The 27,721-nt window shown below is 44.9% G+C and overlaps 1 protein-coding gene and 1 pseudogene across 1 annotated transcript in view; both read left to right on the forward strand.

Moving 5' to 3' along the window:
• Nucleotides 1-27,721, forward strand: part of LOC124760964 (cadherin-89D) — a 192,138-nt gene that overhangs the window by 25,212 nt on the left and 139,205 nt on the right. Inside the window, exons 3-6 of the mRNA XM_047249109.1 lie at nucleotides 3,650-3,805; nucleotides 8,156-8,264; nucleotides 10,522-10,730; nucleotides 19,856-19,984. Coding sequence (XP_047105065.1) covers nucleotides 3,650-3,805; nucleotides 8,156-8,264; nucleotides 10,522-10,730; nucleotides 19,856-19,984 — 603 coding nt within the window. The remainder of the gene's footprint in view (nucleotides 1-3,649; nucleotides 3,806-8,155; nucleotides 8,265-10,521; nucleotides 10,731-19,855; nucleotides 19,985-27,721) is intronic.
• On the forward strand, nucleotides 13,546-13,663 carry LOC124723354 (annotated as a pseudogene).

A 27,721-nucleotide genomic window follows, 5' to 3' on the forward strand; every position in this document is an offset into this window, starting at 1 on the left:
ATTTTGTTTAAAAAGACATCATTGTGCACGTAATTGTTTTATTTATAAACTTGAAAGTTGCAGTTGCAGTCTTTGGTCATTTCCAAGTGGATGCATATCGTGCTTTTACATGTGTTGGTCACATGATGCACTTCCGACGACAGTTTGTTTAACATCACTGAATTCTTTGTATAATTTTCGAGTAAATCGCCATACCTATTAGTGTTTTTATGGGAAAGAAATTTAAAGGAAAGCAGCGACGATATTTTAAAAAGCTTCGTTTGACCGTGAACTCGAGCCAAGGAAAAACAAGAAGTTATTCTATAGGGCAATGAGAAAGAAACACAAACTACTGATATACTGTTTTTTCACAAGAAAGCTACGTATTATTAATGAAATCAGTTTCAAAGCAACAAACACGAAACGGATTTGCCGGCCGTGGTGGTCGAGCGGCTCTACCCTTTAAAGTCTGGAGCCGCGCGACCACTACGGTCGCAGGTTCGAATCCTGCTTCGGGCATGGATGTGTGTGATGTCCTTAGGTTGGTAGGTTTAAGTAGTTCTAAGTTCTAGGGGACTGATGACCTCAGAAGTTAAGTCCCATAGTGCTCAGAGCCATTTGAACCATTTTTAACGAAACGAATTTAAGAAATCAACGGGAAGCTAAAGAATCCGTTTTTTCTGTAAACTATTATTGAACGGAAAGGAAAGGGCGAAAATAATAGTGGTACCCAAGGTATTCTCCAGCAGTCCGTGAGTATACAGTGAGCTGACGACAGTTATGGTACTGCGATATGCACATACACAAATGGCGTACTCGAAGTATAAAAGTGCAGTGCATTGACAGAGCGTTCATTTGTCATTGATTCATGTGAAAAGGTTTCCGACGTGGCTATGGTCGCACGACAGCGGAATGGTAATTGCAGCTAGACACATGGAACATTCAATTTCGGAAATCGTTACGGAATTCAGTATTCCGAGAGACAAAGTACCACGAGTGTGCCGAGAATATCACATTTCAGGCATTACCTCTCACCACAGACAACACACTGGCCGACAGCTTCACTTAACGACCGAGAGTAGCAGTGTTTGTGTAGAGTTGGCTCTGAGAACTATGGGACTTAACATCTGAGGTCATCAGTCCCCTAGACCTAGAACTACTTAAACCTAACCAAACTAAGGAAATCACACACATCCATGCCCGAGGCAGGATTCGAACCTGCAACCGTAGCGGTCGCTCGGTTCCAGACTGAAGCGCCTAGAACCGCTCGTTGTGTAGAGTTGTCAGTGCTAATAGACAAGGAATACGACGTGAAATAGCTGCAGAAACTAATGTGGGACTTACGACCAACGCATCCGTTAGGAGAGTGCGATCAAATTTGGCGTTGATGGGCTATGGCAGCAAATGACCGACGCGAGTGCCTTTGCTAGCAACACTTCATCGCCTGCAGCACTTCTCCACGGCTCGTGACCATACAGTTTGGACCCTATACGACTGGAAAAGCATGTCCTGTCCAGATTTCAGTTGGTAATAGCTGTTGGTAGGGTTCGAGTGTGGCGCTCACCCCACGAAGCCATGGACTCAAGGTACTGTGGAAGCTGGAGGTGGATTCATAATGGTGTGCTTTGCGTTTTCGTGGAATGGGCTCGGTCCTCTGGTCAGTCTGAACTGATAATTGACTGGAAATCGCTGTATTAGGCCACCTGGAGACCATCTGCAGCCATTCATGGATCTCATGTTCCCAAATTTGTCACTAGGCCACAGTCGTTCACGATTGATTTGAAGAACGTTGTGGACAATTTAAGCGAACGATCGCCGGACATGAATCCCATCTAGCATGTATGGGTTAGAATCGAGGGGTCAGTTCTTGCACAAAACCCTGCACCGCCAACACTTCAGCAATTAAGGGTGGCTATAGAGGCAGCATGGCTCAATAGTTCTACAGGGAACTTCCAGCGACTTGTTAAGTCCATGACAGGTCGAGTTGCTGAACTATGCCGGGCAAAAAGAGGCCCTACACGATCCTAAACGTATCACAAGACTTTTGACACCTCACTGTGTAGGATTTATGGCAGGTTGTTCAGTAATGATTTAAAATTCTATGCTATTGCAATAAGTCGGAGTTCCAGTTCGTTCGAGTAGAAGAATTACTGCAGAGTATCGGTTGTGGAGTACACGACGAAATTAAATCAAATACACTACTGGCCATTAAAATTGCTACACCACGAAAATGACGCGCTACAGACGCGAAATTTAACCGACAGGAAGAACATGCTGTGATATGCAAATGATTAGCTTTTCAGAGCATTCACACAAGGTTGGCGCCGGTGGCGACACCTTCAACGTGCTGACATGAGGAAAGTTTCCTACCGATTTCTCATACACCAACAGCAGTTGACCGGCGTTGCCTGGTGAAACGTTGTTGTGATGCCTCGTGTAAGGAGGAGAAATGCGTACCATCACGTTTCCGACTTTGATAAAGGTCGGGTTGTAGCCTATCGCGATTGCGGTTTATCATATCGCGACATTGCTGCTCGCGTTGGTCGAGATCCAATGGAATGGCAGATTCAGGAGGGTAATACGGAACGCCGTGCTGGATCCCAACGGCCTCGTATCACTAGCAGTCGAGATGACAGGCATCTTACCGCATGGTAGTAACAGATCGTGCAGCCACGTCTCGATCCCTGAGTCAACATATGGGGACGTTTGCAAGACAACAACCGTCTGCACGAACAGTTCGACGACGTTTGCAGCAGCATGGACTATCAGCTAGGAGACCATGGCTGCGGCTACCCTTGACGCTGCATCACAGACAGGAGTGCCTGCGATGGTGTACTCAACGACGAACATGGGTGCACGAATGGCAAAACATCATTTTCTCGGATGAATCCAGGTTCTGTTTACAGCATCATGATGGTCGCATCCGTGTTTAGCGACATCGCGGTGAACGCACATTGGAAGCGTGTACTCGTCATCGCCATACTGGCGTATCACCCGGCGTGATGGTATGGGATGCCAGTGGTTACACGTCTCGGTCACCTCTTGTTCGCATTGACGGCACGTTGAACAGTGGGCGTTACATTTCAGATGTGTTACGACCCGTTGCTCTACCCTTCATTCGATCCCTGCGAAACCCTACATTTCAGCAGGATAATGCACGACCGCATGTTGCAGGTCCTGTGCGGGCCTTTATGGACACAGAAAATGTTCAACTGCTGCCCTGGCCAGCACATTCCCAGATCTCCCACCAATTGAATACGTCTGGTCAATGGTGACCGAGCAACTGGCTCGTCACAATACGCCAGTCACTACTCTTGATGAACAGTGGTATCGTGTTGAAGCTGCATGGGCAGCTGTACCTGTACACGCCATCCAAGGTCTGTTTGACTGAATGCCCAGGTGTATCATGGCCGTTATTACGGCCAGAGGTGGTTGTTCTGGGTACTGATTTTTCAGGATCTATGCAGCCAAATTGCGTGAAAATGTAATCACATGTCAGTTCTAGTATAATATATTTGTCCAATGAATACCCGTTTATCATCTGCATTTCTTCTTGGTGTAGCAATTTTAATAGGCAGTAGTGTATTTGGGTAGCTGTAATGTTCATATAGCCAATCGGTCGTATGTATTTGTTGTATGCAAGTGTTGTTGGGCCCGTGCGGTGTTGCAGGCGGAGGACGCGACGTTCTTCGAGGTGCGCGAGCTCAGCAGCCAGCTGGTGTCGGTGGCGCTGGCGCGCTCGCTGGAGGACCTGGTGGACGGCGACAGCCCGCAGAACGTGCTCAAGTTCCGCCTCGTCTGCGACTACCAGGACGGCGACGACACGGTGCGTTCGCTGCAGCGCCAAGCCCTGCTCGACGTACGACGGGCCTAGACTGCCAGCTAATCAGGGGTCTTAAACGACACGTGCTCTTAATATTCCCTGTTGTTTTGAAAAGGGGAAAGACATCTGTTTCAATGAAGAATGAAAATCCGGAAAGTGCAGATCAGTAATAACCGAATTGTTATTGCTCGTCTGCTTTCGCACGATAACGATCGAAAGAAATTTTGAAATAGAAGGTAAACATAAGAAGCAGTTCGCGAAATTTGGAATAAATAAACTGAATTTGCTGTAATTTTAGTTTGCAAATCACTTACGAACGGTCGTCAGTTCAGTGTACGAACAAAAATTACTGTGTGATTGTTAACTGTGTACAAACTGTTATTACGAACTAATCATCGAATTCAGATCGGGCGAGAAAGGAACCGAAGGCACTGACTGCAGTTCAGATATAAAAACACAGTCAATACCACCATAAATTAAAGTCAATCAGAAAGCCAGCAGAATAATTTGTGCTGAACACATGTATATGAAAGTTAACTGTTTGCAAAATAGCTTTACGCTACTCACTGCAATGCAAACTCTTACTGATTTCACAAATGCAAATGTTCATAAATATTCCTTTTCTATTATAGTGAGCTATTTCTGGAAAGTACATAATACTTCATTTAGTGAAGAAAAAGTTATTTTACACTACACTGTTATGTAATTTGCAAATGTGAGCAGAATTTGCAGCACACACAAAAAAAAGTTAAATACACTACTGGAAATGGAAAAAAGAACACATTGACACCGGTGTGTCAGACCCACCATACTTGCTCCGGACACTGCGAGAGGGCTGTACAAGCAATGATCACACGCACGGCACAGCGGACACACCAGGAACCGCGATGTTGGCCGTCGAATGGCGCTAGCTTCGCAGCATTTGTGCACCGCCGCCGTCAGTTTCAGCCAGTTTGCCGTGGCATACGGAGCTCCATCGCAGTCTTTAACACTGATAGCATGCCGCGACAGCGTGGACGTGAACCGTATGTGCAGTTGACGGACTTTGAGCGAGGGCGTATAGTGGGCATGCGGGAGGCCGGGTGGACGTACCGCCGAATTGCTCAACACGTGGGGCGTGAGGTCTCCACAGTACATCGATGTTGTCGCCAGTGGTCGGCGGAAGGTGCACGTGCCCGTCGACCTGGGACCGGACCGCAGCGACGCACGGATGCACGCCAAGACCGTAGGATCCTACGCAGTGCCGTAGGGGACCGCACCGCCACTTCCCAGCAAATTATGGACACTGTTGCTCCTGGGGTATAGGTGAGGACCATTCGCAACCGTCTCCATGAAGCTGGGCTACGGTCCCGCACACCGTTAGGCCGTCTTCCACTCACGCCCCAACATCGTGCAGCCCGCCTCCATTGGTGTCGCGACAGGCGTGAATGGAGGGACGAATGGAGACGTGTCGTCTTCAGCGATGAGAGTCGCTTCTGCCTTGGTGCCAATGATGGTCGTATGCGTGTTTGGCGCCGTGCAGGTGAGCGCCACAATCAGGACTGCATACGACCGAGGCACACAGGGCCAACACCCGGCATCATGGTGTGGGGAGCGATCTCCTACACTGGCCGTACACCACTGGTGATCGTCGAGGGGACACTGAATAGTGCACGGTACATCCAAACCGTCATCGAACCCATCGTTCTGCCATTCCTAGACCGGCAAGGGAACTTGCTGTTCCAACAGGACAATGCACGTCCGCATGTATCCCGTGCCACCCAACGTGCTCTAGAAGGTGTAAGTCAACTACCCTGGCCAGCAAGATCTCCAGATCTGTCCCCCATTGAGCACGTTTGGGACTGGATGAAGCGTCGTCTCACGCGGTCTGCACGTCCAGCACGAACGCTGGTCCAACTGAGGCGCCAGGTGGAAATGGCATGGCAAGCCGTTCCACAGGACTACATCCAGCATCTCTACGATCGTCTCCATGGGAGAATAGCAGCCGGCATTGCTGCGAAAGGTGGATATACACTGTACTAGTGCCGACATTGTGCATGCTCTGTTGCCTGTGTCTATGTGCCTGTGGTTCTGTCAGTGTGATCATGTATCTGACCCCAGGAATGTGTCAATAAAGTTTCCCCTTCCTGGGACAATGAATTCACGGTGTTCTTATTTCAATTTCCAGGAGTGTATATTCTTCTGAAGTAATACATAGTCAATATTCTTTTAAATTATTCTGTCTCTCTTTTACTGTTAGACATTACTCTTTAACTAGTCGTTCTACCAAGCAGCAAAGTTCACTGCTGTTAAATGGCAGTTTTGGGTAGTTCTTTATCTTAGTTATCGGAAGTAAATAAGCTCATCACCATCGACATTTGCCTATTCTTTCACTGGCTGTATTCTTGAAATCAATAATGTTGAAACTTGAAAGGATAGGACCCTGTTAGGTAAATGATTGAAGTAAAGTTCGTTTGCAGTAACAGTTGCTCCACTAAACACTTTGTTACTCAAATAAGAAAACTGCTATGTACAATCTGAAGATGAAACTTATTGTATCTTACATTGATAAGTTGCTGCTGGTGCGATGTAAGGCATCATTAGTCGACAGTGTGTGGCAGCAGGCTCTTCTTTATCGTCGCTCCGTATAGCAAGTCTGGACCTACAGTGCTCTTCTTGAATATTTATTCCTGTTGATGGTATTGTACTGTGCCCATTTACAACGACATAATATGCCTGCCTGGCAATATTTTAAAAATTTTGCAGTTTACTCCTTACATTCCCTCGCATCGTGTCTGCACTTGATCAATTGTCGCTAGCAACTCCCCAACGCTAACTACTTCTGCCCAGCTCTGCTCATAGGAGCCGAACGACAATATTCCTTACTTCAAACGCATTCTTTGGCTCTATACAATAGCAAACTTCCCTGATTGAGCCAGCGTTTTTACTACGCCTTATTTCAATATTCTTTATTAATTAGTCTGTTTTAATTAATTCTTTGGCATTTAATTATATTACAACATCAATAAAATATTAAAAGGTACATAAGTCAAAATTATATTATGTAAACTGAGGTGGAGGGGGAGAAAGGAAAGGAAAGGTAAGGGATTAATGATGTCAGTTGCATCGGAACATTACACGGAATCATTGGCGACGAGTGAAAATGTGTATCGGACTGGGACTCGAACCCGGAATCTTCTGTTTACTCGGCAGTTGTGTCGAACACTGCGCCACCCGGGAGAAAGAACAGACGCCACGCATTTATACATATAATTATATTATGGTTACAAAATTAGTTATAGGCGAAAAATTTATTGGGCACCGTGTTGTGTTACCACTGGATCAACAGATAAACGCAGCACACTTACAGAGAAGTTCTATTCACGGCGTCGGCCTGAAACCCATTCTCAGCTCGTAATATTTGCGCAGAAGCAGTGTAATCGCTAAAAAAAAGGTCTACTCCGCTTGTCACATCACCACCAGGTATTATGGTAGTTTAAATATTTAATGCTAACACTGCTCGTATTGTGAAGATCAACATCCGAGAGATAACATCGTGCTTTCCCTCGTGCACCAAATTACGGCTATGGAATTTTACTTGCTCTGTTCGAAGACTACCTCACTAGATGATGCTGTCTGGTTACCGTACAGCCCAGAAGCGCTCAGCACACTAAGCCTTATATCGGTTTTCACAGTGTTGTTAGTTTAACAGCATAACGCGCACCCGTTGGCTTGCGTGATAGGCGAGCGAGACATGGATACATCCACGCGGCAGATTAACGGCCGTAGGGATGGTACGCAGGCCAGCCTGACCATCGTTTTTAGGCGGTTTTCCTCGCTCGTTTTAGCAAATGTTGACCTGGTCCCTAACCTCCGCCTCAGCAAATAGATCCACAAACTGTTTGCATACGATAACATACAGACCGAAGTTTAGGACGATTTACAGGCAGATGGCACGCAAGACTTCTCTTCATTGCCTTAACTGACGGCCGTGCCAGCAGTAAGGGCATGCAGGCAGAATGTTAAATAAAAATTAATCTGCCAGATCATGAAAACAGCTACCCCATACACGGGATACACACGATGAAAGGGAGAGAGTGTTATTTAATTCAGTAAATATGATGTGAAGTTTATATATATATATATATATATATATATATATATATATGTGTGTGTGTGTGTGTGTGTATGTGACTGTGTGTGTGTGTGTGTGTGTGTGTGTGTGTGTGTGTGTATGTGACTGTGTGTGTGTATGTGTGTGTGTGCGTGCGTAAGTCATTGTGTATTGCCGACCGGTTTGTATTTGTACGGCACTGAGGCAGCGCATTTGGTTGTCTGAGTGACTTATTTTTTCGGTTTGGGAAACTTGTGCAGATTTCTTCATTCCTGTCCGTGACGGTATACGTGGAGGATGTGAACGACCACAGTCCTGTGTTCGTGAATGCGCCGTACCATGTCACCGTCGATGAACTTACGCCTGTAGGTGAGTTTGAAATTCACATGAATGGTAATGTATTTCATAATTTCCTGTTGTTTGTATCATACAATTTATCTAAGACAGCCGTTCAAACTTTAGGATAACGTGGTAATCTAAATTTTCATATGAAATCAACATGCTTTTAAAGGTTAGTACTATGTATGTTTCTGTTTTTCGTACCGAAGCGAACAGACATTTCGATTGTCCTTTTTTTGCATCGGGAAATCGTCCTTTTTTAAAACAGCCCTATGAAATGTTCTGATGCGGCAATTTATTTCTGTTAACCATAACAGATGAAAAATACAAACAATATTACGGAATATGCGAGAAATGGTACTCGAACCTAAACAATAAAAAGTGTGAGATGATAGACGTAAACGTTAAAAAGAACCGTTTACATTTTGGTTACACTATAAACTACACCAACTTCAAGACTGTGAGTTGAATAAATATCTGGTGATTAGAATTACGAAAAATTAAATGGGAACAATCCTACAGAAAATATGATGGAGAAGGTGAACCAAAGACTGCATGCACTTAATTGGGAGAACACATACAAGTGACAACATATCTACGCTACACTGCCGCCAACATTAAGCTTGTCCTTTCTTTTATGGAGTATTGCTGCTCTGTCAGGAGTAGGATTGACGAAGGACATCGAAAAAGGTCAATGAAGGGCAGCGTCTTCTGTATTGTAGCGAAAACCGAAAGACAGTGTCATGGATATTTTTGTATCCCGCCTGGATAGGCGGCGCGTGGGTCTGCTCCTGTAAAGTGAAGGGTGGGCCGAATGTAGGAAGTGAGTAGGAGCAGGAAAAGGTGAAATGCTTCGGTACTGCAATTAAAAGTGGTTTTACTTAACTTTGCCTGAGATGTGCACGTAGGTGCGAAGCCGTACAGGCATCAACGCTAGCAAAAGTTACACAGGCAAAATCTGTAGTGGCTCGCCCACTATGAAACAGAAACAATGTTGCAAAGTCGTCTACGCGGAATCAAGAGCTGCACAGCGCCGGCCAGAGGGCGCTGTCGTCGGTGTCTGTGTCCTAGTGCCAACCTACGAGCTTGCACCTACGCCGTGGCATCGTAGATATCGATACGGCAGATATGGTATGCGAATTGGGATGACAGGTATTTAAAAAAGGATAAAGGATAAAAAACATTTCTCATTGTGGCGAGATGTTTTCATAAAAATTTCTGTCACCAACTTTCACCGCCAAATGCGAGAATATGTTGTTGACTCCCACCTACATTAGCAAAAATGACCATCGTAATAAAATAAGAGAAATCAGAGCTCGCACGGAAAAAATTAAGTGTTCGCCTTTCCCACGTCCTGTTTGAGTGTGAAACAGCTGAGAGATAGTGCGAAAGTGTTCGATGAACCATTTGGTTCAAATGGCTCTGAGCGCCATGGGACTTAACATCTGAGGTCATCAGTCCCCTAGAACTTAGAACTACTTAAACCTAACTAACCTAAGGACATCACTCACATCCATGCCCGAGGCAGGATTCGAACCTGCGAGCGTAGCGGTCGCGCGGTTCCAGACTGTAGCACCTAGAACCGCTCGGCCACCTCGGCCGGCGATGAACCATTTGCCAAGCAGTTAAGTTCAAAAATGTGTGTGAAATCTTATGGGACTTAGCTGCTAAGGTCATCAGTCCCTAAGCTTACACACTACTTAACCTAAATTATCCTAAGGACAAACAGACACAACCCATGCCCGAGGGAGGACTCGAAGCTCCGCCGGAGCCAGCCGCACAGTCCATTACTGCAGTGGCCAGACCGCTCGGCTAATCCCGCGCGGCTAGGCAGTTAAGTATAAATTGCGGAGTAGACATGGAGATGTAGATAAAAGCGTGGGCTATCACGTACACCGTTTTCTTCACTGTCCGCGTACCTGAGATGTTTGCTCCTACATACACGAAACGTTAAAAATGAGTTACGCAACTTAATTGTTTCGAGGTGATGGTTAAAACTTCACAACTATCCCTTGTACGTTTTGTGTAAAGTTTCACAACTCCAGACGTGTACTGACTCAGCTGCTCGACTACATACACGATGAAAGCCCTCTTTCAACTATAGCCGAAACGCTGACAGGTCATTTTGCAAAATGACTTCCGAAGAATTTTACGGAAAAGTAGTCTATCTGCAGACACAGAAACGTAGCGTACTGTGTATCGCTAATGGTACCACTGTAGTGGAGGTGCCTAACAACACTTTGCGGCTGGAGGTGACGCTGTGTGTGTGTGTGTGGCGGCTGCGCAGGCGCGACGCTGTTCCGCGACGTGCGCGCGACGGACGGCGACAAGCCCAACACGGCCAACTCGGAGGTGGCGCTGAGCATCGCGGCGGGCGACGAGCGCGGCCGCTTCTCGCTGGAGGCCGGCCCGGGGCCCCGGGCGGCGCTCGTGCTGCGCCGGCCGCTCGACTACGACGCCGGCGACGTCGAGTTCGACCTGACGCTGCTCGCCACGGTGAGTGCCTCCCTGCAGCTAACGGCGTCTGGCAACACGCTCAACAGCGTCGCTGACGCTGAGCTACGTAGGAAAAAAATGAGTACTAGGGGTAGCGATAGAAGCTATAAAATGACTTTTATCTTTTTTTTTCTTTTTCTTTTTTTTTCTTTATTGTATTTCAATTCCCCAGGGGGGCGGGCTGGCAGCAGCATATGCGCTGCTCTTCAGCCGAAAGACATAGAACAAACAATAGAAGACATTTAAAAATAACAAAGGAGAGAATATGGTGAACATAGATATAAAAAAGGGGGAACATCATTGAAGGCAATAGACAAAAAACGGGGTGACTGTAAAATGGAGATAAAAAAACTGTTTAAAAGTAGCACACACAAAAAGCCACACACTGCGACAATTAAAAGAACACAAGGCACAGTATGACTGGAGCATAAAAGGTATCGACGGATGGCGTAGCACAGAACAAACACCGACGGCGAACCGCAAGGCAGTACACAATTAAAATCACACCTCTTGACGCACAGGAGAAATAGCACTAAACACAAAACTGATGTGGCACACTGACGATGATCAAAACGGAGGATCTGCCAGGCGCAAGGAGATGAGGGAGGCCGGAAGAAAGGAGGGAGGGGAAGAGATGGGGGAGATGAGCGAGGGGTGTGCTGAAGAGGGCCAGGTAGGGAGGGATGTGGGAAGGAAAGAGGCAAGTGTGAGTTGCAGGGTCTCAGGGGAGGGGGGGGGGGGGAAGAGGAAAATCCGCTCTGGGAGAGGGAGGGAAGAGGAAAAAGGGGCTCTGGGTAGGGGGGGGGGGGAGAACAAGGCCAGGTTATAGTTGGAAGGAAGGGTAGATGTCACAGTGAAGTTCGTCATCCGGGAGGGGGAGGCGTTGGAAATTGCCCTGATGAAGGAGATGGAGGGTGTGGAGGTGGAGAGAGGGAGGGATACAGCGATAGAGGCGCGGCAACGGGCGGGGGGTGGAGAGGAAGGAGGAAACCGGAGGGTGGGGGGGGATCAAGCCTGCGGACAATGTAAAGGATGCGGAGATGTTGGAGGAACAGGAGGAGGTGGGGGAAGGGGATCAGATCATACAGGAGCCGTGTGGGGGAAGGAAGGCAGATACGGAAGGCAAGGCGGAGCACATCGCATTCAAGGATTTGGAGGGCCTTGTAAAAGCGGGTGGGGGCGGAGATCCAGGCAATGCTGGCATAGCAGAGGAGACTTTAATCTTAATAATATGAATATTTGTATATGTGTTTGGAGAGAGAGAGAGAGAGGGAGATTGATTTTTGATTGAGATTTGTACTTTAAGTCGTAACTGGTATCTGAATTTAGGTTGCTGCCTCCTTGAATGAGCAGCTTCTGCACCGTTTGGTGATGTATTACAATTTGGGGGAAGTTATCGTTGTTTAAGGTTTAAAATACGACTCTATTAGTTACTTGGCCGTATTGCGGTGTTGTGTACATAGTTCCGCGTACTCAGAGCGTACACAACTTTCCCACTAGAGCGCGCCCCGCTAAGCACAACAGCGCAGGCGCAGCGCTCGTCCGTCCCCGCACTACGAGATGGCGCTGTCTTAGAGACGGACCAAATTCTGCTTCCGCCGATCCGCGTATTAATATGTAACGCAGCCAGTGAGATTGCTGCTAACGTAGAACCTTTCCTCCTCGCGGATCACACTTGCGCAGTGATACCTGAACGCGCGAGGTATTATAACAAGTGTACAGACCTCCGATTAGTCAGTTGCATCAGTCTGCATTAGTCTGCAATCAGGTTTCAGCCTGCGCCTCATAAGATTATCATATTCCTGTACATAGCCATGAAGATAAATGAATAGACACGTTGTCAAGTATCAGAGATATGTGAGAATAAGGCTGACGTACCAAGACCAAAGGAACTTCAGATTGCCAATTGTAAATAGTATCCAGAATCAAGTTAAGTAAGGTTTATGATTGTTATTATTTTAATAAATGTGTATGAAAATTAATCAAGTTCTGTTTAAAGTTGGTCACCGTCAATCTGCTACTCTAAGCATGCAAGTGGCATTTCTATCGTCTGACCTAACGGCAGAAGATAAACACGCCACGATAAGACCACGATACATATTGCTGACACTCGCCTACTTCGTTAGAGCGACAAGTCAAATAATCTGATGGTGTGTGTACTGAAGGTCTTACAGCACGCACACCACATGTGGATTGCTTTGAGCCTAAGTTTTCGTAGCTTTTCATACCTAAGGGACCACTGTTGTAAGTAAATAAGATCAAACAGCGATCTGCTATTCGTGAGAAAAGGAGATTGCTTGGCACACAAACTTCCTTCAAACTACACATCCTGCTACATCAAAATTGGTCAGTGGTGTTCAGCACCATACTATTGTACAAGAACATAATCCAATTACTGTAATTAAGAAATTATGAGAGATTGTTACGTATTGAATGAAAACTTTAGAGAATGCATTTCTTTTTCTGTATTTTTGTGAACTTCGTACACTTACAATTCTGTCGATTGATAGATGGCGACGACAATGAAGTTCACAAAAATGGTTCAAATGGCTCTGAGCGCTATGGGACTTAATTTCTGAGGTCATCAGTCCCCTAGAACTTAGAACTACTTAAACCTAACTAACCTAAGGACGTCACACACATCCGTACCCGAGGCAGGATTCGAACCTGCGACCGTAGCGGGCACGCGGTTCCAGACTGAAGCGCCTAGAACCGCACGGCCACACCGGCCGGCAATGAAGTTCACCTCCTATTCCAAAATCAAGATATCTCTATTCTTCACTTCCAGAAAATTTGTATACATAAAAGTTTGGTAGGCAACGGCCTTGCCACAGTGGGTACACCGATTCCCGTGAGATCACCGAAGTTAAGCGCTGTCGGGCGTGGTCGGCACTTGGATGGGTGACCATCCAGGCCGCCATGCGCTGTTGCCATTTTTCGGGGTGCACTTAGCCTCGTGATGCCAATTGAGGAGCTACTCGTCCGAATAGTAGCGGCTTCGGTCAAGACTACCATCATAACGACCGGGAGAGCGGTGTGCTGACCCCCACGCCCCTCCTATCCGCAGCCTCCTCTGAGGATGACACGGCGGTCGGATGGTGCCGGTAGGCCACTCGTGGCCTGAAGACGGTGTGCTTTAGATGTCTGGCAACTATTGCACATAATTTACTCGGTTTTATCCCTAAAGTATCACTTTTCATGAAATGTAACAATATGTTCAGAGCGATGGCCTAGCAAGATACATATCAACACTCCTTTTTTTTTATAAATTAATTGTCTTTTTTTTTAGAGTCCATCCTCAAAGATTCACAACTACTATCGTTGCGGGGATTGCGCGCTAAAGAGTTTCTTGGTGTCCAGCTGCGCTTCACTTCACTTCAAGTACTTTTTGAATCACATTTAAATTTACGGTATTTAAATACATTGCTGAGCTTCTCAGAACAAAATTAGGCACAAATTAGTTTTAAAAAAGGCAATGAGGCACACACAACATTACAAAGCCTTAGTACTATCACGAAATAACGTACCTACGGCCAAGAGTCTCGATCCTACAACTAATCCATCACTAGGCATTCAGCAAACCTTCCACTCAAAACGATCATTCCTGTACGCGCGCTGGGCCCCTACTCTTGACGGTAAGGAGGTACATAATCGTTTCCCGATAGTCCAGCGGGAGGGGGCGTTGTCCAGTCGCCATCTAAAGCGGTTCGTAATCGGAAACTACTAAGCTCGCTTAAAGAGTAAGTATCCAACAGCACCTGTTGGAAATAAAGTTGGGAAAAGGTCTGATAGGAATCAGTACCTTCCTGAGGAGCAACAATTTTTCCGGTCTGCTCCTTAAGGTGACTGACTGACAGGTCGGAATGTTCAAACGGTTTTAGGGATTGGATTGCTTGGGGGAAGAGACGAAACAGCGTGGTCATCGGTCTCATCGGATTAGGGAAGGATGGGGAAGGAAGTCGGCCGTGCCCTTTCAAAGGAACCGTTCCGGCATTTGCCTGGACTGATTTAGGGAAATCACGGAAAACCTAAATCAGGATGGCCGGACGCGGGATTGAACCGTCGTCCTCCCGAATGCGAGTTCAGTGTGCTAACCACTGCGCCACCTCGCTCGGTGGTTTTAGGGAGTTGTGAGGAACTCTCGAAATCGGAGAGTCAGTCCGCCAGACACTACAAGGCAAGCCGTGCGTCCTTTGTGCCAGAAGTGACATTTTAAAATATTTTACGTTTCTGATGTGTGGTGCTACGGATAAGCAGTGACTCTCGATCAAAACGAGGCTGTCGGAATTTCATAAACCGCTTCAGCTATTTTTATTTGTTTATAACTTGGCTCTAAAAGCCAGTTCTTAAAGTGAGCACATAAATAATATATTACAGCTAAACAGCTCCGAATTTTGTACCCAACATTGACTGTCCGTTAGAAAAAAACACCTCTAATAGACGATATGTCATTGAATAAAACAGCCGGATTTCAATCGAGTTTGGTAAAAGCTTCCGCTTCTCCGGTCTACACGCCGTCGCGAAAAGGGGACTCGATCGTGAATTGTGTCATACAGTATGACACGGGACGCGGCTGCTTCTCCCGTTTGCGACTGCGTATATACCAGAGAAGCGAACCCATTAACCATACTGAATTGGAATCCAGCTATTTTATTGAATGGGTATACCTCCTTTCAGCGGTTTTTTGTTCTAACAGACAGCCAATGTTGGCTACAAAAAATTCCGAGCTGTTTCGCTCTGATATTTTAGTTATGTGTTCACCTGAAAAATTGGCTTTTAGTGGCACGAAACCGGAAGTGATTTAAAATGAAGGTCTAAATACTGCTGAAGCGGTTTATTAATACCCAAGATGATTACTCGTAGGAGTCTGTCCACACTTTGTTAAATTCGTTTTAATAATTCATCAGTGGAGAAATTTAAGCCGGGACCTACTAAATCCTTCCTCTGTCAGTGACGTCACTCGATACGGTAAGCAGTCGAGTTTCGTCAGCACAGCTCTCTCCCAGCGGTTGCCCGTTTTCGTGACCCAGAGCCGCTACTAGTCGGTCACATAACTCGTCAGTTGGCTTCACAAGCCTGAATGCACCCCATCCCATTCTTCCCACCTAGCACAAATTGCTGGCAGTACCGGGAATCGAACTGGGACCTCGGCATGACAGCCAACCGCGTTGACCAGTTAGCTACGGATGCGGACTCTTCGAAGCAATACGTCGAGTGATTTGCCTCGCAAGCCAAGCGTGCGTGGGTTCAGAATGCAACCTGAGAGCTAGAGGAAGGAACATTACAGTAACTTGATGACTTGTTTAAAGTTCACACAGAGAAAATTCCAACTTCGATTAGAAGGGATTTTCTTTATCTCTCCTGTAACCTTGATGTCGGCCAAGGAACGCATGATACACTGTTGGTTCTTCAAATTAGAAAAGATGAATGCTGGGTGAAACTCATTACCATCTGCTGTGAGGAATGCAATGTCGCTTACCATGCTTCAAAATCACCTCCCGTCGTCAGAAGGGCGCAGCGTGCTTCTTTGATAGTCTCCAGCAATCTTGTTAGGTCAAGGCAACATTGTCAGCAATTCTCTGGCGATTTCTCCGGTAATATGTCAAAACGTTGGAGAAGCAATCCACTCAACACGATCTTCCCTGATCATTTATCATATGGTGATACTAAATGTTTTCATTGCTGAGGTCCCTTGCTCTGTCTCAGATCTAATTGTGCACAAACCTTCATGCTATAACGATTGTGCTCTCGTAAAAGATGCCCTTATGAGATTCGGCAAAGCTGCTACAGGTTCGACGGTTCGCCGATGGCCGCTGCTTTTTATCAAAGCTGTTTTGATGCAAGTGTGACCAAAAGGGCCCATTTTCACATACTATCTACATAGAGCTCCACTACGGCAAGACAAGACAAATTTGGTGAACAGGGGGTGTATTTTGCATCGTTAAATGTACTATACATTAATCGTTATTAAATTCAACGGTGTTTTGTACCAGACACCAGACAAATTTCCCTCACTTCATGCAAGGTACAGAAACTTCGTTTCCAATAATGACGAACGCACGAACCGCGAACTGTTAGTACTACAGCCAAACATATGGCACTTTGTATGCAAAACTTTCGTGTCAAACAATACCGATTCCATTTGTTACACAAAGTGTGTGCGTGTGTGCAGGTCGACGAATCCCGTTTCCACTCTTGAATGTCTATTGCAGTGACTTGAATTCCAAGCCAGCGTATTTCTTCAGACGTGTAATCTGGAAAGCAACTATTCTTTGTGAGAAATTCGAAGATTGTGATGGAGCATTTGTTACTTACTAATTCCTCTAATACCATCGCTTTGAATAAAAAAATAAAAAAATGAAAGTTTCACGATATGAAAAAACTCTATAAATGTTCGCATGCTCCCAGTGTGGAAAATAAATCAGTAGATTCATAAAATAGCTTTCCTCGTTGGTTTTAGGCGTCAGGTACACTCTTCCTTCCGAAAGAAAAGCCGAGAATAGTAGTTTACTGTAGTGAGTGAGGATAATTTGAGATCCACGCTGTATTTTCTGCCACCCGCAGTTCCCGCCGTCCTTGCCATCCTCCCAGAGCCTCATTCGTCGCCCTGCACGGTGACGTAATTCACTAGCGGCCGCGAGGATCAACGCAGCTATTAACGAAGCCAAGGAAAGTTGCGGTTCTCCTTTCGCTGCCTTCGAACGTGACACCGCAACAAACGTCATACAGCCTGGCAGCTACCCCGGGACCCTGTCCTGCAATTTCCGTCGTGTGCCTCCTGCTTCCTTAACGCTGCGCACTCCTCATCAGCTTCAGACGACATTTTGTGACGTTTCTGAACAATCCTGACACTTCACCTCACATATAACTCAAGAAATTTGTTAATGTGTCACAAGTACAGATGAATCTCTCTCCTATATCATGGAGTGTGGTATTCTTATCTTTGGTTTCATGTGCTCTCTCTTCAGAACATTTGGGGCCCTTCATATGACGTGCATAGCTTCACTATCAGCATTTGTCTTTGTTTACATTCGAGACAGCAAAGTCGACAGCAACTAGGAGACGTTAAAAAGGTGTATGATTGCGTCCTTGGTTGCCACAGTCAGCTAGTTGCCGGAGACCGAGAATGCAGCGGCGAGCAGTCCCAGAGTACAAGGAGGGGACAAACAGAGAAGTGGCCTGAAGCAAGCGACATGTAGCAGCCAGACAAAGACAGGAATGTATTGGAACATGACGTATGGGTATAGATTGTTTCACCACGAAAACTGAAGATTGTATTGTGATATGAGTCGTCTGTTCCACTAAATATTAAAACCGTTAGGGGGAAAATGCCTGTGGAAGGAAAAAGTTGAAGTTTTCCCGGGTGAGGAAATGGATGACAAATGAAAAATGGAACAAGGTGAGCAACGATTTTAATTCAGAAGCCACTTTGATTCAGCAGCCATATCAATATTTTCCCCATATCTCAGCTTGAAATATATACGTAATTATTTTAGGTGAAATATTAATTAAGAATTATTTCCTTTTCTTACTCTTTTACAGGCCAACTAAGGATCAGGTCGAGATAATTATTCATTTGTCTTTTCGTTCATCATTCTCCAAAACTCGTTCATTTTCTCAGAATAAACTCTTTTCGTCTGTCAGATCATTTGACTCCTCTTGTTTGTCTGTTTGTTTTATCTCCTTGAAAACCTTTGAATTTCTTGACTTCTGGTCTGAATTTGTCTCTGTTGAGTAAGGTCTCCTGTTCAGTCTGCATTTCTTCTTAGTCCCTTTTTTGTTTTTACTCCCCACCCATTTTCTTTGACTGTTTTCCTGTTTTAGAACAATGCGTAGATATTGTTTGTTAGTCTGTCTTCCTAGATGTAGCGTAAAATAGTATTACAATTAGCAACAACTACTGAACAGTACAGTTTTGAAAGTTTATAACAAGACACACAACATTATGTAATCATTCAGAAAAATTTAATGAAATTACTCTACGTAGCAGCCTGCTGCCTTTCTAATCCACCCTCATTCATGAAAAATTCTGCGAAAAAAAAAATACCGGTGTAAACTACACTCCCTGACATTCTCGTGTAATTGAAAAACCTACTGCCGTATGTTTTTTTTTTATCATAACGGAAAACATTGAAAATAGCTTTACTGCTTTCTTCTCACACCGAAGGGTGCAACAAATATTGTTTTCATTTGATTGGCTTTTCCTTATGAGCAGTCTCAAGAGCTCCTAAAACTGCGCTGCGTCCTCTGCGCCCATCTCACTGCACACTGAAAACAAAGGGCCGAGATTAGTCATCTTGTGGTGTCCTCTGTCTGGTCGCTTCTACTTTTGTTGCTGGGGACAATGGCTTCCAATGACTTCGCAAGTGGGTAAGAGGCCATGGATTATCGTTTTTGCTGCCAAGGGGACGCGTAACGACACACGTCGGTCGCTGTAAATTCGGCGCCCTGTGGCGTCGTCGGATGATTTATCCGGACAAGGCTTCCTCAAAGCAGCTACAAACCCTTGAAATTCGTCACTGGTATTTTGGTACATATTGTACATCGAAGACAGTAACACTGAAGCTAGTTCAGAAGACCTGAGAGCTCTGTAAACTGAACCTGGCGGAGACGAACGAAAACTGGCCGGCCGCTGTGACAGAGCGTTTCTAGGCGCTTCAGTCCGGAACCGCGCTGCTGCTACGGTCGCAGGTTCGAATCCTGCCTCGGGCATGGCTAAGTGTGACGTCCTTAGGCTAATTTCTTTTAAGTAGTTCTAAGTCTAGGGGACTGATGACCTCAGATGTTAAAACTCATAGTGCTTAGAGCCATTTGAAACTTAAAGGCTAGAAGTAATGTTTATGAAATATGTGAGTCATATCAATATAAGTTCTTACGACAAAAGAATGGAAGAGACCAACGAACTAGATCACCCGCCGAAACACTAACGAGTAACCAAACCAAGGAGAAAATATTTTGTTTTCCAGTAGATAGATAAAAAGCTAAATCTTTCCTTGTAATGCAGGAAGTCCCATAGTACTTAGAGCCATTTGATCATTTGAACGGGAACTGGGAAGACTGCGTAATCCGATAGCTGTGTACGAGAGAATTCTCATGCCCTGACCGTGTGCATGTATCTTTCGCAGGACCGCGGCACGCCAGCGCGAAACTCAACCACACAGCTGGTGGTGTCCGTTGTTGACAACGATGATCTGCCGCCCAAGTTCACCCGAGACGTCTACCGCACGCAGATCAGCGAGTTTTACCCCATCACCGTAAGTACACCAACAAAATGTCTGGAGGAAAACTACGTATGGTTCACTACTGACTTGCGGATGACTGCTTAGCACTTAAGGGCTAGAAGTAATGTTTATCAAATATTTGAGTCATATTGAAAGTATCGATATAAGTTCTTACAAAAAAAAAAAAAAAACACCTGGAAAGACCAACGAACTAGCTCACCCGGCGACACACAAGTAACCAAAACAAGGACAAAATATTTTGTTTTCCAGCAGATAGATAAAAAGCTAAATCGTTCCTTATAATGCCCGAAGGTATTTATATGAACATAGACCGAAAGAGGAAACAAAAGTGGACAACCTTTTTTTTCAGTTGTGAAGCCACGAAGTCCTGCTTGTATAGTTTAACTTTCATCTGCAAATACGCTTCTCAGGTTTGCCACCGGATCGTATTGTGTAACTCGCACAATATTTCATCGATGCAACTGCTCGACATCATCAGGTAGTGGTAGCTGCTGCTATCACTGCTGCAAGGCGCGACTGATCAGTCGCTCCTTGCAGCAGTGACAGCAGCATCTACCACCACCTGATGATGTCGAACAACTGCATCGAAGAAATATTGTGCGAGCTATGCACTACGATCTGGTGGCAAACCAGAGAAGCGTATTTGTTACAGATCCGTCGGGAAAACATAAAATGAAATGTCGTAGCTTTCAGCTGTTAGCGAACGTTGGTCTGGTATATCGGCTAGCCTGACTGTGTTGTTTAGGCGGTGTCCCACGCTGTTTTAGACAAATTCTGGTCTGTACCCAATATACGCCCCAGAAAATACGAAAACAAAGACTTGTAATATGATAAGGTTTACAATAATCATAGACAGATGGCGCACAGAAGTGGAAACAAAATAAAAACAGTTGTCACGTCATGGAAACAGTCGCCGGAGTACGACAGCAAAAACGCGTGGAAACAGAATTAGCAAAGCAGAAATACGTACGGCAAGTAAGGGACATTGTTCTAAGCTACATTTCAGCAGATGGAAACTTGCTGAGTAAAAAACAATTACTTACTGAATAAATGTGTCGCCATGAAGCAATTAATGGATATTGTGCCTTATGACTGCATTGTTAGTGATCGTTAGAATTATTTACAGTCTGAATTACCAAGAGCACTTAGATATGACCGCCAAAATCTGGTATTTTGGATGAACTTACAACGTTTTGTGTGTTGTGGTTGTGTAAACGGTATCGTACATACCTACCGCCAGCAGGCATGTAATAACATGAAGTACATATCAGATTTCAATTCTTGGTAGGACGAATAACACCTCTCTATTCTTCTGTAACCTAGAATTTCAGCTCTCGCCTTTAGTTTGTTAGTTTTAAAGAAAATCTCGTGGGCACGTTACCTGACACCCAAGGCAACAATTCGTAAGACCATATTATCTATATATGAAAGTGCATTTAACTACATTAAGTAGTTCAATTCTCAACGAATAGTTCAATAAATCCCTACAAGATCTATCTAAACAAACTGATCCACAGAAGATCTAAACAAGGTACAAGATGCCACTCTATTCAAAAGCTCCATTACAGCCTAAACACATTTCAAATCTTAGACCCAAAATCAAAACACATGGAAAAACATCTACGATACACCAATGGTTAAACATTGGCAGTACGGATCGGCAACATAGTTAAAAATGTTACATTCAAATATCTGTTACATATCCATATTGCGGAATTAATAGTCTAATCTATTAATGAGGCAGTTCATAAATTACAAAAAAGGCTGCAGGACCGCCCAGAATAAGTGCAACAAAAATTCAATATCCTGGAATGCAAAACTGAGACAACATAGTAATTGAGGTTTAATAATCATGCGCACTAGAAAAGTTAATCATTGTACCTAATCGTTAATTTAAGATATAAAGAACCTATAAAAAAGCCTAATAAAATTTTTTAGCCCAGACTGCATTGAAAATATGTAGATGAAAAACAAAATTTAGATTTACTATAAAAATAGTCTTGATCACAATTTATTTATTACGGTCACCGGTTTCGACCACTACTGTGGTCATCTTCAGACCTACATGTCGTATGCAAAACTTTAATTAATTGTGTTCGACTTGTAGGTCTGAGATGACTACAGTAGTGGTCGAAACCGGTCACCGTAATAAATAAATTGTGATTAAGACTGTTTTTGATAGTTAATATTTGTAACACTTTGATCACTGTTCACTCTCATAATGTATTCCAAAGTAAAATCTAGATGTTTAAAAATCCCATGAATTCTACCAGCAGTCTGAGAAAATCTGCAAGACTTCCAGGAAGAGCTATCTGAAATTTTAAAGCCGCGCTGTTTGAAAGAACGGTTCTAGAGTGACTGATGGATTTAATTTTTCGACTAGCTTTGGTCTCTGTGGTTACTGACTAAACGTGTTCTCAAGCTTTCCTTCTGAATGAAACTTAAGAACAACTGCTAGTTCCATCCTGAAAGAGACCTCCAGGAAATGAGCTCTATAGAGGCTATTCTATGGGACACAACTAAAGAGCCTTATCGACCATCATCAATATGAAGAAATAACTGGTACTATAAGTGCAAAAAGCCTCATCGGGGGAAAACAGAGGAACTTCAGCGAGAATATTTAAGAGAGAAGAAAAGAACAATAACAGTGAATAGAGCTCATATGGCTCTGAGCACTATGGGACTTAACTTCTGAGGTCATCAGTCCCCTAGAACTTAGAACTACTTAAACCTAACTAACCTAAGGACATCACACACATCCATGCCCGAGGCAGGATTCGAACCTGCGACCGTAGCAGTCGCGCGGTTTCAGACTGTAGCGCCTAGAACCGCTCGGCCAGACGGGCCGGCAATAGAGCTCATAAACACTCTTTCATATACGATAGAATAAACAGCATAATTACTTTGTCTTTGAAAACGCTTTCACTCCGCCTTTTTACATTCCAAACTGAATCTAATGAAGGTGTTCAAGGAAGTAATTCATTCATGCCTACTGCTTCGCCTTAGCAGCTAGTAACTGCGGTTTTACTGCTAGCTAGCGGCTATTAAGAAGTGGTAGACAATGCTGGGCCGAGAGAAAATATGATGGCCAGCGTAGAAAGCAAGGAGAAGAGCTGAGTGAAAGGGAAGGACAAACGGCGCTGACATTTGAGGGTGCGGGTGGGCGCCCCGGGCGAAAGTCCTACCAGCGTGAGGTGAGTGTCTGCGCTACCTGCTAACTGCTACCAGTTCCTGCTCACGGAAACATCTTCGGCGCGGGACTTATATCATACGTCCCAGACCCGCTGCTGAAAACTTGTTCATCGTTTGCCCTTTACTTTTAACATTCAATATGCCTCACACTTTTTTTTTTACAAAGTAGTTTTCGTCGAAGAAGCCGCTAACGACAGGGTGGGTGAGATACAAGTAACCTTTAACGCATAATGTGTGCGATGGAGACTTAATATACCGACTGTGCCAGCTATAATGTTGTTCAACGACTTTTGGAGGACACTGTCGATGATTTATATGGTGTTTAGACTCTTCTTCGCGAGAAATGTTGTTCCCCTCGTTATATTTATGTAATGGTAGTCGTCAGTGATTCGCTAGCTACTAAAGAAACTTTCCAATGGAGAAATGCTAATTCAAGCTCCTTTGACCGTGGGTATTCATGCGTTTAATGGATGACGAAGGGAACAGTGACAAAAAGTGGTCCTTCACCTTTGATTCAGGTTTCAGTGTCATCTTATATAGGTCCTTCAAGAACATAACAAAAATAACAGCCACAAAATATTCATCCGACAAGTTTCCCAGATTGTAATGGACGACTAAGAGCGAAATGGTCATGCCACTCAAATGCAAGAATTAACTTCCACCTCGATATAACGCCTTATCCTCTTGGCAGGATTCTCTAAAAAGCAGTGAAAGATGCATTACGATATTCAAGCAACGAGAGGTAACGAAGTAGAGGCGCATAACAGAATCATGTAGATGGATAAAGCTGTTTGTTTCACAGGTAGCACTGTTTTTCATTTCTTTTTTGACGAAAGACGCATTATCACGTAAATAAATTATTCTGTTGGTATTTCGCTTATCAGAAATGCTTTACTTTTTGATGAACTAAATGACTGATATTTTTGTTTTATACACCCATCAAAAAAAGTTTTTAATCACCTCGGTTCCGAGAGTTCCGGAACCTGTACAGAAAACTGCAATAGAGATCAACATAAAAATCATTTCCGCCCTTTTATTGCTCATGAAACCACACAATGCCTGTTGTACCGCCATACAGCGAGACCTTCAGAGGTGGTGGTCCAGATTGCTGTACGCACCGGTACCTCTAGTGCCCAGTACGTAGCACGTCCTCTTGCATTGATGTTTCCCTGTATTCGTCGTGGCATACTATCCACTAGTTGAGCAACGCACTGTTGGTGCAAATTGTCCCACTTCTCAACGGCGAATCGGCGTAGATCCCTCAGAATGGTTGGTCCATAAACAGCCCTTTTGAATCTATCCGAGGCATGTTCGATAAGGTCCATGTCTGGAGAACATGCTCGCCATTCTAGTCGAGCGATGTCGTTATCCGGAAGGAAGTCATTCACAAGATGTGCTCGATGGGGGCGCGAATTGTCGTCCATGAAGAAGAATGCCTCGCCAATATGCTGCTGATATGGTTGCACTATCGGTCGGAGGATGGCATTCACGTATCGTAAAGCCGTACGGTGCCTTCCATGACTACCAGCGGCTTACGTCGGCCCCACGTAATGCCACCCCCAAACATCGGGAACCTCCACCTTGCTGCATTCGCTGGACAGTTTGTCTAAGGCGTTCAGCCTGACCGGGTTGCCTCCAAATACGTCTCCGACGATTGTGTAGTTGAAGGCATATGCGACACTCATCGGTGAAGAGAATGATGCCAATCCTGAGCGATCCATTCGGCATGTTGTTGGGCCCATCTATACCGTGCTGTGTGGTGTCGTGGTTGCAAAGATGGACGTCGGGTGTGAAGTTGCGCATCATGCAGCCTATTGCGCACAGTTTGAGTCGTAGCACGACGTCCTGTGGCTGCACCAAAAGCATTATTCAACATGGTGGCGTTGCTATCACGGTTCCTCCGAGCCATAATCCGTAGGTAGCGGTCATCAACTGCAGTAATAGCCCTTGGGAGGCCTGAGCGAGGCATGTCATCGACAGTTCCTGTCTCTCTGTATCTCCTCTATGTCCGAACAACATCGCTTTGGTTCACTTTGAGACGTCTGGACACTACCCTTGTTGAGAGCCCTTCCTGGCACAAAGTAACAATGCGGTCGCGATCGAACCGCGGCATTTACCGTGTAGGCATGGTTGAACTACAGACAACACGAGCCGTGTACCTCCTTCCTGGTGGAATGACTGGAACTGATCGGCTGTGAGACCCCGTCCATCTAATAGACACTTCTCATGCATGGTTGTTTATATCTTTACGCGGGTTTAATGACATATCTGAACAGTCAAAAGGACTGTGTCTGTGATACAATATCCACAGTTAACGTCTATCTTCAGGATTTCTGGGAACCGGGGTGATAGAAAACATTTTTTGATGTGTGTATTTTACGTAGTCTAATCTTTCTCTCACAGCTTGCCTTTACTTTTCTGCTGCTAATTCCTGATAACTATTCTTGGGTTCAAATTTTTTGGTTATATATTTCAGGTCGAGGTCACACAATTGGTATCACGATCGCTTTCGCCTGCTTATCAAGTCATCATCAGATGATGTGTTTACAAAGAAAGGCGGACAGTGAATCACAAGTAATTTAAATTACAAATAAATTGAAAACGCGACGATGCCTTGCTAAATATACAACACAGGAACTCGTCCGTGCTTATATCAGATAAGGACTACAAGCAATGTAAACCTGAATGTGAGAGAAAACCTTCTTGAAGAGAAAACTGAAAAGAAAATTACTTAACTGCTGGTGTAGGTAATTTAGTCGTGCATTACAAGCATGATAAACGGACCTTTTGCGAATGTCCAACTACGCTGTCTCTTCTGCGGGTTAAAAGTTTATCATTAACTTACTTTCTTTACTTTTTATTTGTAGTGTTTCCTAGTTTCATGTTATGTCTTTGTATTCAAAGACAAAAATCCTCCAACGTTTCGCAGTCTTGGGTATCGACGTTCTTGGCCTCCGACGAACGACCGCTTTCTTGTTTAAGTTACGCACCATAATGAAATCTATCAAATCGAAATTGGTCTTTCATTTCCCCGTCGCCAGCAGTATTTGTGCAGAGACATCAGGTTCACAAACAATACCAGTCTACCTCACCGAAACCGTCATAGCAGGTTCGACTGAATATTTAATCTGCAGAAGCACACGTTAAACAAGTTTGCGTTGAGCGAACTGCGCGACAGAAGGAAATGGTCTGGTTGGGAACGCGCGATTGCGTAATCAATTGTGTATTCAGTACGACACGCAAGCGCACAGCTTAAGTCCTTGGCTTCTCTTGACAAGAGACAGCCGCTCCGTGTCGACAAGACGTGTGGTCTTGATGCCAGATGGCCGCGGCCAGGACCCACTAATTGCTTTCTCCTGTGCTCTCGTCTCCCCTCTTCGTCTAGAAACCTCTCCAACCCGCCTCAGTGTCACGCACTCTGATGTTAGCACAGGCGGAGGCGGGCGAGGGACAACGGGAGCGCTCACTCCCCAAATATTCTCCTCCGTCAGTTTCTTCCAACAAACACCGTAAAGTGTGATGAATGTTAGTTCCACCCCATATATCTTCTATATCTTACGATGGCTACACCAGTACAAGCATTTGTCGCTATTATTCCCGTACCTCGAGATTATCGTAACATTTCTGGTGCAGATTAGGAACTGCAGACAATGAACCCTTGTCATTCGAGGAATATCGAAGTAAACTCCAAAAAAATGTGTTCTTACTTCTGTGCATCTAGCAGGAGACGCGTAACAATATTTCGCCTGTTCAGCTGGTAAGTTTAAAAGAGCATACCGGTCGCTTTGGAACGCTGTAGTTGATGGAGGACTAGTATTAAGCTGCACCGCTGACTTAAGTCATGTAAGTGAAGTGCCAGCTGGCTGTGCGGTTTGAAGTGAAGACGTGACGTGACGGCAGAAATGAGCTATCTTACCTGAACGTTACCCAAGACCACGCCATGAATGAGGTTGCACGATTTGTTGGTGTATCAATGTGAATTTTCCAATGTAATTACCATTAAAAGGCATGTGACGCGGGGTAAGAACAGTGGTCGTGAAAAAAATGGTCCTAACCTACAGGAATTGCAGACTAGTGTGCCCATTTCCGGTGACGGTTTCAAACCCCCCAGAAAGTGCTGTTGTCAGTGAATGCAGCTTATTTTCAACCAGTTCCCGAATGACTGTTGCGAGCGGAACTACAGCGAATGGACATTTCGAGTCAGGCAAATCGCAAAATACCATTGCTCACAACGGCACATAAAGCTGCGCGTCTTCAGTGGATAAAAAACGCAGATACTGGACAATAGCTGATGGACTACCCGTAATATTGCTATTATGCTCTTTTTAAAATAACTTCTGGGTGATGCTGGATGCGATAGAAAGTTTGACTGCTCTGTAAAGCAGGATAGGTGACAATATGTGGCAGATCTGATGACAGAGCACCAGTAAACATGACATTAGTGATCACCTCTGTTTTCCCCGATGTGCACCCAATGACATTGTCAATTTCGACAGCAGTGCGCTTGGTATCATCGAGGTTGGACCGTGCATCAATGGAAACGTGTCCCGCTTTTTG

Source organism: Schistocerca piceifrons, chromosome 1 (assembly GCF_021461385.2).
Source record: "Schistocerca piceifrons isolate TAMUIC-IGC-003096 chromosome 1, iqSchPice1.1, whole genome shotgun sequence".
Taxonomy (NCBI): Eukaryota; Metazoa; Arthropoda; class Insecta; order Orthoptera; family Acrididae; genus Schistocerca; species Schistocerca piceifrons.